Source organism: Amaranthus tricolor, chromosome 3 (assembly GCF_026212465.1).
Source record: "Amaranthus tricolor cultivar Red isolate AtriRed21 chromosome 3, ASM2621246v1, whole genome shotgun sequence".
Classification (NCBI taxonomy): Eukaryota; Viridiplantae; Streptophyta; class Magnoliopsida; order Caryophyllales; family Amaranthaceae; genus Amaranthus; species Amaranthus tricolor.
Window position 1 is genome coordinate 393,574 of NC_080049.1, and position 13,622 is coordinate 407,195.

The following is a 13,622-nucleotide window of genomic DNA, read 5'->3' on the forward strand; positions in this document are numbered from 1 at the left end:
CTGCTCCTAAATAACTGTCATTAACTGCTATACTAAATAACTGCTATATATGTAACTGCAATACATAATCTAACACTTCCCCTCAAGTTGGGTCAGAGGGCTACCAACACCCAACTTGCATAAAACTTCTTCAAAGAACTGAGTTCTAACTGCCTTTGTAAGAATGTCTGCTAGCTGATCTTTTGATTTTACATGTGGAAGGTTGATTACATGGGCTTCTAATTTCTCCTTTATGAAATGTCTATTGACTTCTACATGTTTTGTGCGATCATGTTGAACTGGGTTTTCTAAAATGTTGATAGCCGCTTGATTATCACAATATAGCTCACAACTCCTTGTAAGGGTGAATCCCAGTTCAGTTAGTAACTTTCTCAGCCATAGGACTTCTGTGATTCCCTTTGCTACACCTCTGAATTCAGCTTCTGCACTAAACATAGCAACCACCTTTGTTTCTTGCTCCTCCATGTGACTAGATTTCCTCCCACTAGAGTAAAGTAGCCTGACGTTGACTTCTTGTAATCTCTATCACCTACCCAGTCTGCATCTGTATATAAGACTCCCTTTCCAGGACATCCTTTGAGGTACCTGAGAATCCTATGAACTGCGTCCATATGTTGAACCTGTAGTCTGTGCATGAATCGGCTGACTACTCCTACTGCATATGCAATATCAGGCCTTGTGTGAGCTAAGTAGATTAATTTCCCTACCATGTGTTGATACTGCATCCGATCAGCCAATTTTCCTCCTTCAATCATATGTAGTCCATGGTTCATCATCATTGGTGTCTCAATGGGCTTGCAGTCCAGCATCCCAATTTCAGTTAACAGGTCTATTACATACTTCCTCTTGGATATGAAAATTCCTTTGTTTGATCTGAGAACTTCAATCCCTAGAAAGTATTTCAGTTTACCAAGGTCTTTGATCTCAAATTCTTGGAATAGTTTTTCTTTTAGATTTACTATTTCCTCTCTATCATCCCCGGTAATGATCATGTCATCGACATAAATTATCAAACATGTTATTCTCCTTCCTCTTTGTCTAAGAAACAAGGTGTGATCCGAATTACTTTGCCTGTAACCGAATCTCTTCATCGCAGAGGTAAATCTTCCAAACCATGCTCTAGGAGACTATTTCAACCCATACTCTAGGAGACTATTTCAACCCATACAAAGCCTTCCTCAATCTGCACCCCTCATTTTCTGAGAACCCTGATGTAAACCCTGGTGGAGCATCCATGTACACTTCCTCCTGTAACTCTCCATGAAGAAAGGCATTTTTTACGTCAAACTGATGAAGGGGTCAATCTAAGTTTTGCTGCAATACTGAATAGAACTCGAATTGTATTAAGTTTAGCAATTGGAGAGAAGGTTTCTGAGGGATCAACTTCATACGTCTGAGTGTATCCTTTTGCCACAAGTCGAGCTTTGTATCTTTCAATCGTGCCATCTGATTTGTATTTGATTGTGAACAACACCCATTTACATCCGACGACTTTCTTCTTATTCGGTAAGGTGCATTTTTCCCATGTTCCATTCTTCTTGAGAGCGTTAATCTCTTCCTTCATAGCTTTTCTCCAGTGAGCGGAAGTTAGGGCTTCTTCAACTGTGGTTGGGATTTTGGTTGCATCTAGGGTTGTCTTAAATGCCAAGGCACTCTGTGACAAATTTCCTGTATCAGACTCCTCAATGGGATATCTCGAACGTTTTGCTTCATACTCAGGATCATATCTTCTTGGAAGGACTCCTCGAGTAGAACGAAGAGGTAACATATATGATGCATTATCAACATTTTGACTGTCATGATTCCCTGTTTCAACTGTATTTGTGACAACTTCCTCATTCAAAGTATCAACAATCACATTATCATTGTTAGTGTCTTCTGGAACAATATTATCAAGATTTGTATGACTCACCTGATGATCAGACAGGATTGGTAGCGGCAGAGGAGGAGTGGGCAAAACATCTTGGTGAGGTGACTCTGTAGCAATGTCTACTTGATCTTTTGGGTCTAGGTCGGACACCCACGGACTAACTAACCATCTGAGATCGTCATTATGCTTCTCCCCCTGACATCGAAGATGGTGGTAGTAGTATTCATTCTCAATGAACTCGCAATCCATGGTGGTATAGACTTTTCTAGTTAAGGGATCATGACACCGATAACCCTTCTGATTCCTACCATATCCAATAAGAACACATTTGACTGCTCTTGGTTCAAATTTGTTTCGTACCCTAGCTGGACAATGAACAAAGACTGTGCACCTAAATATACGAGGATGTAGAGTATGTGAGGAAGGTACAAAAAAATGGGTTTGGAGTGTGGCTAAGGGTGTATGGTATTGAAGGCTCTTTGTGGGAAGTCTATTGGTCAGGTAGTTGGCAGTGGCGATGGCTTCAGGCAAAAGATGAGTAGGAGCATGGGAATCAAGCATAATAGCACGATGCCAAGTCCATAGTTGTCTTTCCCCTGACCCGCGAACAAGAACTGCTTTGCCTTTTGAGTCTCCTCTTCCAAGTAGTATAGTCCACCTCTCTCAATACCATGCCCAATAATTTTCCCTGTTTGAGCATCCTGCACAACACAACATCCGGGTTTCATGAGAACAGTACAATCAAGATCTCTAGTAAGTTAGCTCACTGACAATAATTTATGTGACAGGTCAGGGACAAATAAACAATTTTTGAAAGTGAGATTTTTTGTGAAAGAAATAGTTCCAGCTCCGCTCACTTTAATCCCTTCCCCATTGGCTGTTTTAATGATGTCTTTCATAGGTGTGTCATGAGTCAAAAAATCATTCGGATCATATGACATTGTATCGGTAGCACCACAATCAAAGATCCAACCCCTTCAAAATAAGATGAAGTATTAAAAGAGGACGAAAAATTTTGGGATGGGAACAAAGAGGCACATGACACACGTGAAAGGGCTGAGGGTGCCTCTCTGCCTCACCTACTCCCCTTAACCCTACTGTATTTGTGTCGTTTGAGACAGAGAGAGAGTCTCCTTCTCTGCTCTTGGTACCTTCTCCTTCTCTGCTCTTGATACTTGTCACGTTCATGGCTTCTCCTTGTTTTTCCTCTTCCTCCATGGATGCGGGTCCTTCTGTACTCCATCCCACTGCTGCTCTTCCGGTCCGGTTTTGATCGGAAATTCGTGCCGATTTTCTTTCCCCCTTTTTCTTTGTATCCAACCACCACTCCGGGTAACCTACGAGTTTAAAGCACTCGTTTTTTGTATGTCTTGTACCGCCACAGTGGTGTACACTTTAGGTGAGTTTTATCATCTTCCCGCCGGTAAGTTCTTCCTTTGACCGCAAAAACTCCACCGGTGCCCGGTGATTCCAAATCTGATGAGGGCTCCGTCTTCATGATTCCACGCCTCATTATTTCTCTCCTTATACTCGCATAGGCCTCCTCCACTGTAGGGAGTGGGTCTAAGAGAAGGAGATCTCTTCTATCCTTGTCAAATGTTTCATTGATTCCCGCTAAGAACTGGTACAATCGATTTTGTTGGATTAGTTGATTATAGATGACGATGTCGCCTGGATCTTTCATAGGGTTTGGTTGTCTCCTATCAATTTCTTTCCATAGCACGAGTAGCTTGCTGTAATATGTTTCGATTGTGTCTGTTCCTTATTGGATTTTATTGGTTTTGACTGTTAAATCGAATATTTGCAGGCCGTCTCTCCCACTACTGTAAAGTGTCTCAATCCCTTGCCACAAAGTTTTGGCTGTCGGGAAATCAAGATACTGATTCACTAGGTCAGAATCTATATTCTCAAAAATCCATGAGATAACAATCGAGTCGCTTCTAATCCATTGGTTGTACGTCGGGTCATTTGTGGACGGTGGGTCGTCGATGATGTGATTTAGACGATCTCGTCCACTAATGGCTAAGTGCATCAGCCTAGACCATTTTGTGTAATTTTGGTTTGTTAATTTCTCTGAGATTGAGAGGGTATGGGTGCTGGTGACGGTTTCGGTGGGCGGTTTGTTGGAGTTTAACTGCTTAAGCAGTTGCAACAACTGTCCCATTGTGACCGGTTGTTCTGGTGCTATGGCAGTTCTTGATTCATCTTCCATTTCTACGCTTTAGGTAGGTTAATCGGTATATAATGAAGCTGCAAAAACGATTCAGAATTGTTGCCGCTCTGATACCATGATTCTTGGTTTAACACTGAGTTTGGGGTTTCTATTATTTCTGTGTTGTTTTTTTTCAATTGTAATGGTGATAATATATACATGAGTTCTGAATAACTGCTCCTAAATAACTGCCATATTAACTGCTATACTAAATAACTGTTATATATGTAACTGAAATATATAATCTAACAGAAGGAAACACACATTCCTCATTCATCATTCTATCTTCTAATAATAGAAACTTTGATGCCTCCTAAGGGAAGCATTGAGTTGGAATTAAGAATGGCATATTAGTCCTAATTCGATTAGTCCGACACAATCCGAGAAAAACAAGTCGATTTGTATCGGCAGGTAAAAGGTCTAATTGTACAGTCTGACTTTGACTTAGAGTCGGATCTCATCTCATAAAAATTTCGACAATACAGCTCGACCCTGACTCCAACTCAATCAGACTTACGACTCCTACTTTGTTCAAATAGAATTTAGGAAAATTTTAGTAAATTTAGGAAAATTTTAGTAAATTTTAATATTTTCAAAAGTAATTATTGTTGTCAGCTTGCTTATGGCTAAAAGAATTTGATTCAAAAAAAGATATCAATATACAACTTCATCGGTAGTTGTAGAGCCCGAGTTAGAGCAAAGTTGGAGTATAGCTGAAGTACTAAATAAATGGATTTCATTAGACAAAACTCATTTGCAAAATCATTAAAACAATCAGCTCCTGATTTCCATTCCCAGAAACGCAAAGTAAATGTTATCCCTAAAGACAAAGGATGCTACGTCTAAAGTAATGGGAAAGAAGATATTGCAAAACTTGATCCTAATTTACATTAAAAATTGAAGAACTTCACAATAGAATCAAGAAAACATACAGCCATGAAAAAAGAAACACTTGCATCTCTAGACATTTATGCTGCAGCAGGGTGATTTCGCTTCCTTGATTTTCTCAGCAACTGACAAAAAGACAGAAACGATCCTTTTAATTCATCTGAGAGGGGAATAGCCAATGATGGAATTAGAGTTGGGTGACTTTGGCTTTCTCGAGAGTTGTAGGAATGAGCTAATGCTGATTGCTTTTTGTTCAAGTGTTCAGCAACGAAGGCAAATGCCCCAAAAGTAAGGCAACTCTGGGCAAGATTTGTGGGAGGACCTAGGACAGACATAAATCAACGTCACTGTCAGCTTCAAAACAATTCATTGCACAGAAACCATTGAAGAACGTAATTCATATAAATACATCCAGCAAATTTCTTTTGGAATACGTCTACTTGTTTACTTAATTTCTTGGAATTATGGGTAGGGTAGTCTTTTACCGTAGTTGGTAACCCCTTAATCAGCAAACTACGGCTAGATTTTATTAAGGACACCACCAAAAATTCACAATTAGCCAAGTGGCTGAGGAACTCTGGTAAAATAGATTTCAATCAAGTTCCTAATCCTATGTGAACAGCAATAACACACTTAACAGTACTCATGTGAATTCATGTTGGTGAAAGGGTATTAAATTGTCACGAAACCAGCAAGTATCAGCACAGATAGGGGGGAAAAACAAGTTCACAACATGTACACAAAGACATGACAGCTGACAACCCACCGAAAAATACTAACAAAATGCTCAATAGCCAGTATATGTTATGACATGACGGTAACATTTTTGGCAGCAGTTATGATTGTACACGAGCTGTTAGGGATCATTTCCGGAGTCCCAGGAAACACGGTAACTACCTAGCCTCCATAAAGCAATCAGGTCATTCATCAATAAACAATTGTAGCCAAGTCTTTAGAATTATATAATACATTGCAACTGGCCACAATCACTGATAGATTAGTCATGCATCAAACCACACTACCTTAATCATAAGTTGAGGATAATTTAGAGTAATACATACCTGGAAAAGTAAGAGCCAGACCAGTGCAGCAGCCAGCCACTCCTGCATTAATGGCTGATATTCGGAGACAAACAAGTCAAAATGCTAGGTTAAACAATGAAAAATTATAAATAAATAGGAACTTTGTAAAATATCCTACCATCATCCTTCCCTCTTAGCTTCTTCAACAAGCATACCACCAAACTATGCATGCCAGACAGTACTGCAAATGTCTTTTGGAAGTAACATATGGAGAGAAAAAAAAAACTTATCAGTAAATAAAAGAAAATAAATTTTCACAAATAAGAAAGTGACTAATACACAAGTACTACAAATCGCAAACATAAAAGACAACTATTGTACCACACAAATCTTCCTAAATGATTTTCCACAAATTTAAAAGTACTAATAATGTGCAAGTGTTTTGATCGACGAATGATTAGCAATCAGCAATATAGACACATACTAAAGTACAGGGAACATTCATTCATTAAAAAGATGACAATATAATGCATTAGACCAAATTAAAAGGAGATGGAACTCCAAAAGATGGAGGGGGCATTAAATAATTAAGAATCAGAACAGGAGTCATACCTTGGCACTACCACCTGCTTCTGCAAAAGAACCTTTAAAGCCTTTCTTCTTGAACAATCCAGCCCCTGTAACATATTACCGATGATGATCACTTTCAGATTGAAAAACGATAACCACTTATCACATCTGTAAAGCCAATCCATCAACACTGCTGAGGCAAAATGAAAATAAATAACCTAATAAAGAACAAATGTCTTAGCATAGCATAATGCCAACAAGCACATGTCTCAAAGTTAAGCACATCTAAATTTAATTGGGTAAATTGTGACAATTATTAAAGAACTCCGGCCACGATTCATCTACTAGCTCATACAAGGAGAGATAGACAACACCCATGGGCCATGACCACAAATGTAAGCTAAGATGTGAAACGGTGAGAAAGTTTCACATAAAGTAAATCATTTTTTCACAAGTCTAAGCAAAAGTAAACTACATCAACATTTTTATTCCTCTAAAAGAGCATAAAAGTTCCACATTTCTAATCCCGAAGGTATTCCCTGTTCTAATTCACTCACAAATGCATAAGCCCCTAGTCATAGTCGATAATATAACAAAAGGATAGAAGGAATCAGGATACTTAGAAAAAAGATCATACTCCGTTACTCCTGATGGATCTTCAACCACTTGCATGGGGCAGAATTGGCATTATTAGTCAATATACAACTGGAAACTTGGTTACATATCATACATTCACATGAATGAACAAAGCTAAGAGTTGAAATTGATCTCTGGAGAAAAACAATGATATCCTAAGGGTACTTCTAACAATCACAAATTATTTCCAAACTGCCATCCTTATTATTTAATGTACTATAGACACATGCAATTTGGAGAGCGACTCTTGTGCTTTTTGTAGCATCCTGTCTAGAGTAAAGTTACACCAGATCATTGAAATGAACTAATAGATAACTTTTTGACTATTCTAGGCTTCTAGCACCTCCTAACGCTCATTTAAGAGATACAAAAGTGAAACTCTTCATCAATATCTACCCTTGCAGAAATTCCACACACAAAAGATGACACTGAAAATCAAAGACAATAGAAATACCTCAAGCATATAATTGCAAATGCCAAAGGTAAATGAGGTAACCTCAAATCCAAGCTAAGTAATTAAAGCAATAAATGCACAACATTCTTTAGATGACCAAAGTTGTTAACTCAACCAATGCTAACATATTCAATAAAGCCATCTTCCCTTCAAAAATTGCAAGGTGGTTTCCTCTATTTCACCACCAAATGTGCAACCAACAAATAAGACCAAAGCCACACATTTTCTAACATATTCTGAAAATTTTTAGATTCAAACATACCCCAAAGATCAAAACTACAATCACAATGACAAAGGTATCTTAGAACACTCATAAACAAGAAAGTAAAGGACAACTCCAAGGTACATACTCTTTACAACCCGATAATAACTCAAGTTTCCTCCGCATCAATTAAGGTTACCTCAATGCTTCAAAAGAGGGTCAAATGCAGTGCCACTCTCAAAAAAAGAGAAATTATTTTCATTTCAACCTTAATCCAGAAATGTATCAACCACTTGACACTCCATTATCAGTTCATTTAACCCAACTCTCAACCCTATATTAAAAAATTGCAACAACATTACTTCATAAAAATTTAATGTCTTTAATTCATATTAGAACATCAATCAATTATAAAAATACAACAATAACTTCTAATACTCAACACTTCAGTTTAACAAGAAAAATTCAAGTACGATTATTATAATCAAAGCTATAATGAACACTCTAAATTATCCTGAAATACCAGCAAAAAAAGTATATACCACATCAAAAGAGAAGGAAAAAGACACAACTAAAGTCAACCGTACATTCTATCAACAATTTCATTTCATGAGAGCTGTTCTTATAACCCCCCTAAGAAATTCAAATTACATCATCTCCCTTACATTTTCCATTAATCCCAACAACAATAAACTCCAAACCAATCATTTTGATGCACAGATAAATAATTTTAAGTGTCAATTTCTTTATTCTTATCTTCATAAATCGAAAACGCAATGAAAACGAATTGAACAAAAAATTCCAAATTCAGAAGAAAGGGAAATAGAAAGTACCGTAGCCAAAAACGGAGCCCAAAAAAGCACCAGCCGCAGCGTCACCGGAAGACCTAATTAGGCAGACTAAGGGAGAAGAAGGAATAGAAGTAGACATAGCTAAAGCATTGTTAGTAGAATTAGGGTTAGGGTTTTCATCAGAATCGCTAGTATTGTTAATGTCAGCGTTTGTGTTTGAAGCTTCTTCCGCCATCGCCGTTGTTTCTCTCTCCTTCAATTGCAGTTTCTGCAGCTAATCTACTCGTTTGTAAGAGTCTAAAATAAAATATTAAATCATATTCTAAATAAATAGAAGTACAATAAAACTTTAGGTTTGGGCTTAGATATTTTTCTTGATTATAATTATATTTTGGAAAATTTGATTTAAAAGATAAGAAATTCTGTCTATCCGCTTTTAAAGATTCGAATTTTAATTTACTTTTTAAGGTTTTAATTTTAATTTATTTTTTTACAGGTTTGAATTTTGCACCACATTCGCTTCTAAAGATTCATTTTATCTTTAATCGGCAAATTTTGTAAACCAACTTTCTTCCTCACCAAAAGTTAATAACCATCTGTAAAAGAGTTTTCCATCATTAATGAGATTTAACATCCATCTTCATCAAGTCAGTATTTCGCTGGTAATCTCCAAAACATTATATTAAAATACAAATAAAAGTTCAATATATACAGTTAAGTTTGTACATTTTTTGTGACAATAATGTTCTAGTGCTCATTAGACTTGTCTACCCTACCTAACTGTGACAACTTAGCTGACCTCCAAGGGTTGTAAGAGGATGTAGTGTGATGGTTAGGTAAGGGAGGAGACTGATACTAGACAACTACTAGTCTTACTTGTGAGGATCCCGCATTTTCTGGTGGATATGAGAATTCCAACTCATCCAGATGATTGTACGTAGATGTAGACAAACTTTTTTCCTCACCAATAGGCACAAAAGCATGTAGGGATGACTCCTCAACTTTTGGAATGAAGTGCTAGAATAAAAAATGCTTGGAAAATCCGATGATAAATGATTCCATCGTGAGTTATGCAATGGTCGACGATGGCTTAGTTTAGCTTTGAAAGTTAATTTCCTAAAAATACATCAAAATACAATCAATGAGATATAGTGAAAAGTAGTCAAAATTACGAAACATAAAAGTACATAACTCGTTCATAGAATAATAATAATAATGCTACATTAAATTTTTATCTTTCGTACCATTCCTTCTTGATTTTTCTTATAATTCTTTTCTTCTTTTCCCACCTTTGTGCTGTTAGAATTTCATCAATTTGCTTCCTCAAACCTAACTATCTCATTTTGAAGTTTTTATCTCTCTTTATCAAGCTTAATAAATGATAGCTATAATGTGCCCTTTCATCAATTACAGCTCGGTGCTTCATCAATATAACAAGGATATGCAACAAAACAATGATTTGGATCAAAGTCGCTCCATTCCCGATCATGTTCAACTTCAGAACCACATTAGCACTTCCCTTAGTTAATAATACTCATTGATATCTAAACAAAAAGAATATAATAAAGCTAATTAATTAACTAAAATAAATTTAATAAATTATTTTAGTTAAATCATAAAAAATTATAGAAATTTACCTTAATTTCACTTCACAACCAACCATAATATATAGCAATTGAGAGATAAAGTTGAGAGAAAAGAAATTAAGAGCTTTTTATGGAATGATGCTAAGAAATCTGATTTGTTTTTATAGAATCCTTGTTCGATATTAATAATAATAAATACTCCAATTGCTACTTTAAACATCACAACGGCTAGTTTGAATGGCCAAGAGTAAAATTCAAAAAATTCAACCCACCCCTAGTTCGCTAATACTAGCATAGAACAAGAGTAACCTGGTCAAAATAAGTCAAGACATTGTTCGTTTTTAGTAACAGCGAATTAGAGTCTGATCAGGTCACCCTTGTTTGCTGTTACTAACAACAAATAAGACTTGGTTGAGTTTTTAAGTTTGGCTTTTGTCTTATTTGTTGTTACTATCACCAAATCAATCCAAACCTTAGATTCGGAATAGATTACGTTTATTTTGGGAATAAATTTTGCCCAAATTTATTTTAGAAAGTTTTGGTGGAAAATGATTAATATTTCAAAATTTCTAGAATTTGTCAGGCTAGGCCTAATGAAAAATGCAAACTACAATACAAGCCCATAAGATTAATGGACCACATCTGCTTCAAATATATGACCTAATCCCAATGCTAACTTGCTTAATCAAGCAATTCTTGAGCACAAATTCTTAGTTGAGACGTCTATAGTAAAGACGTCCTATATTGGGCCGGCCCACTTTTCAATTTAAAAAAAATTAAAAAAACAAAAAAATAAAAACTAAAATAAACTAAAATGCGTGTAAAGTAATCACACATCCACACTCCATCAGAAACTTTTCAACTTCCATTTCTCTTTCCTGACATAACCCTTGAAGCTACCTAAAATAATAACTCATTGAATTTCAGTCTTGAATCATCATTTTCGACCATAAAGCTTTCCATTTGCGTGCTTAGTTCCTTGATTTCATCTTCAACATTTGCTTAGTTCTCATCAAAGGTATGTATGTTCTCCATTTTTGTTTTATGAATCTTCCATTTTAATTTTTTTTTTCAATTTTTTTTATATCTTCACCATTGAAAATGATTGTAATTATAAATGTACAATATTTTAAATTTTTTTTAAAGCTTCATCAATAGTGAATAACAATGATGTTGAATAAGACAACAAAATTGGGACTAAAGAAGGAACGTAAGTTGGTGTTTTAATCTAAAACAAGTTTGTAGTTTAATATTTTAAATTTGTTTGTTTTTTGATTTTACTTGTTCTTGATTTTAGGGTTTAAAAATTGGGAAAGATAAGTGATGGTGTTGTATTGACTTCTGTATTCACAAAGAAGATCAAAAAAATTCCTTCTTAGGATCAAAATGACAACACTCAACAATCAAAGGTGGTTGATTAAGTACCTAAACAAAGGGCTTATAGTAGCTGGAATTATAATATTATGTATTTGGATTTATAATATTGTGTATTTGAGTTTATAATAGTGGTATTTATTGTATTGTTATGTATTCATATTTGGGATTATGTTGGAAATATAATAGTGTGTATCTGGATTTATAATATTGTATAATATATGGGTTTATAATAGATTATATTTGAGTTTATAATTGTGGGTAGTTTATAATATTTTGGATTTATAAAGTAATGTTATAATCCCAACTAAATAATGTTATACCCCCAACTAAACTATGTTAGAACCCCTAATAAACTATGTTATAATCCCAATTAAACTATGTTATAACGCCAAACAATGTTATACTCCCAACTACATTATGTTATAATATATACCAGCTAAAAATGATATAACCCACACTACACAATGTTATACTCTCAACTACATTAATCTATGTCAAATGTTCACAGTTATAATATCAATTATATTATGTTATAATCCTAAACATAAGTTATTATAACCTTGAATATACTATGTTATAACCCCAAATATATAATGTTAACGACAAATATATTATGTTATAACCCCAAATATATTGTTACTACACAATGTTTACTCCCAACCACATCAACATATGTCAAATGTTCACAGTTATAATACCAATTATATTTTCGTTTATATCCTCAAATATATGAATATATAACCACAAGTGCTTTTATTACAATTCTCCAAAAATTAGTTATAGTTGTCTTCTTTAACATCACTGTTTTTCACTATTGATGAAGCTTAATTTTTGTAAAAAAAAATCAGAAAAACAACAATAGCTTTTATTACCTTCTCCAAATAGTATATATTGTTGTCTTTTTCAACATCACTGTTTTTCAACATTGATGAAGCTTTACTTAAAAAAATAACCCCCACAATCGAATTCAAGCATCATTTCTTCCATTGTTAAACAATATTTTCAGGTTGTAGAAGGTGTGTATGTTCGATGGTTGAAGAAGGGAGATGAAAAAATCAGAAAACTTTTCATCTTTAAAAAACGCAGCAATTTTCTTCTCTTGGGAATGACACGCGTGTGGTTTTTTAAAAACAACAGTTTTTTAAAATTAAGACATTTTTTATATATAGTAATGTGGGCTGGGCTCTTTTGAGAGGCGTCTATACTATAGACGGTCTCTCAAGAGAAGGCCTGATTCTTGAGTGAGATATTATTATATGGTGAAAATTTTAAAAAATTGTATCTCGATATCTAAAAGTGTCGATTTTCAAAAAATGTGTTAAACGTTAAACAAATAAATTGAGTATTTTAAGTATGAAAGTGAGTTAAAATAATTAGACACATCTCATAATAAGACCGTCTTAAATGAGAATTTATAGATTTCATGACATTGATCCTAATTTATAAGTTTGAATTATCCAAAGCACAAAGATTCGAAGCAACTAAATTACAAACAAATTAAATAATTGAAAGCAATACCGTATTTTAAAGTTCAAAGTCTTGATGATTTCAATTTTAGATCACGTAAGGATATATAAAGAGTCTTAGCTCTTATATGCAAATTGGAAGGGAGAATCAATTCTTTATGTAGATGCTGTAGATAGTGAGAATATAGTCTTATATATACAAAGATCAAAGGTGAAAACAAATTCTAAAATTTTTATCTGCTTTTTTTAAATTTTCATGCACGTTCTTTATATGCTTCAATTTAATGTTGGATTTTGTTCTGTAAAAAATGCCAAAGTTACAATATGATTAATAAAAACAAAATTAAGGACTCAACCTCTTATTCAAAATCTATATTCTTAAGTCTTAACTACTATGTCACATATCCACTACTTTTTTATTATATTGTAAAAGTTAGATAATATTTTGATTTTATATGATAACAAAAAATTTAACCTAAAAGAAGATCCGCCCCTACTTTTTTTTTTTTTTTTTTTAAATTATGGTAGGAAGAACATAAAATCTATTT

At 34.6% G+C, this 13,622-nt stretch overlaps 1 protein-coding gene across 1 annotated transcript; it reads right to left on the minus strand.

Moving 5' to 3' along the window:
- Positions 1–4,844: 4,844 nt before the first annotated feature.
- On the minus strand, positions 4,845–8,953 carry LOC130807997 (mitochondrial import inner membrane translocase subunit TIM22-3). The gene is made up of 5 exons (XM_057673429.1): positions 8,688–8,953; positions 6,605–6,669; positions 6,171–6,243; positions 6,032–6,085; positions 4,845–5,292 (listed from the first exon to the last, which is right to left on the minus strand). The coding sequence occupies exons 1-5, from the start codon at positions 8,878–8,880 to the stop codon at positions 5,051–5,053; spliced, it is 627 nt and encodes a 208-aa protein (XP_057529412.1). The 5' UTR covers positions 8,881–8,953; the 3' UTR covers positions 4,845–5,050.
- Between the last annotated feature and the right edge of the window lie 4,669 nt (positions 8,954–13,622).

Bases quoted from the DNA above. Each gene is read 5' to 3' on its own strand.
- LOC130807997 (XM_057673429.1), bottom strand. From the start codon at position 8,880: ATGGCGGAAGAAGCTTCAAACACAAACGCTGACATTAACAATACTAGC. The intron at 6,086-6,170 runs GTAGGATATTTT...TCCGAATATCAG, and splicing joins GCTAAGAGGGAAGGATGATG to CCATTAATGCAGGAGTGGCT. The intron at 5,293-6,031 runs GTATGTATTACT...TGTCTGTCCTAG, and splicing joins TCTGGCTCTTACTTTTCCAG to GTCCTCCCACAAATCTTGCC.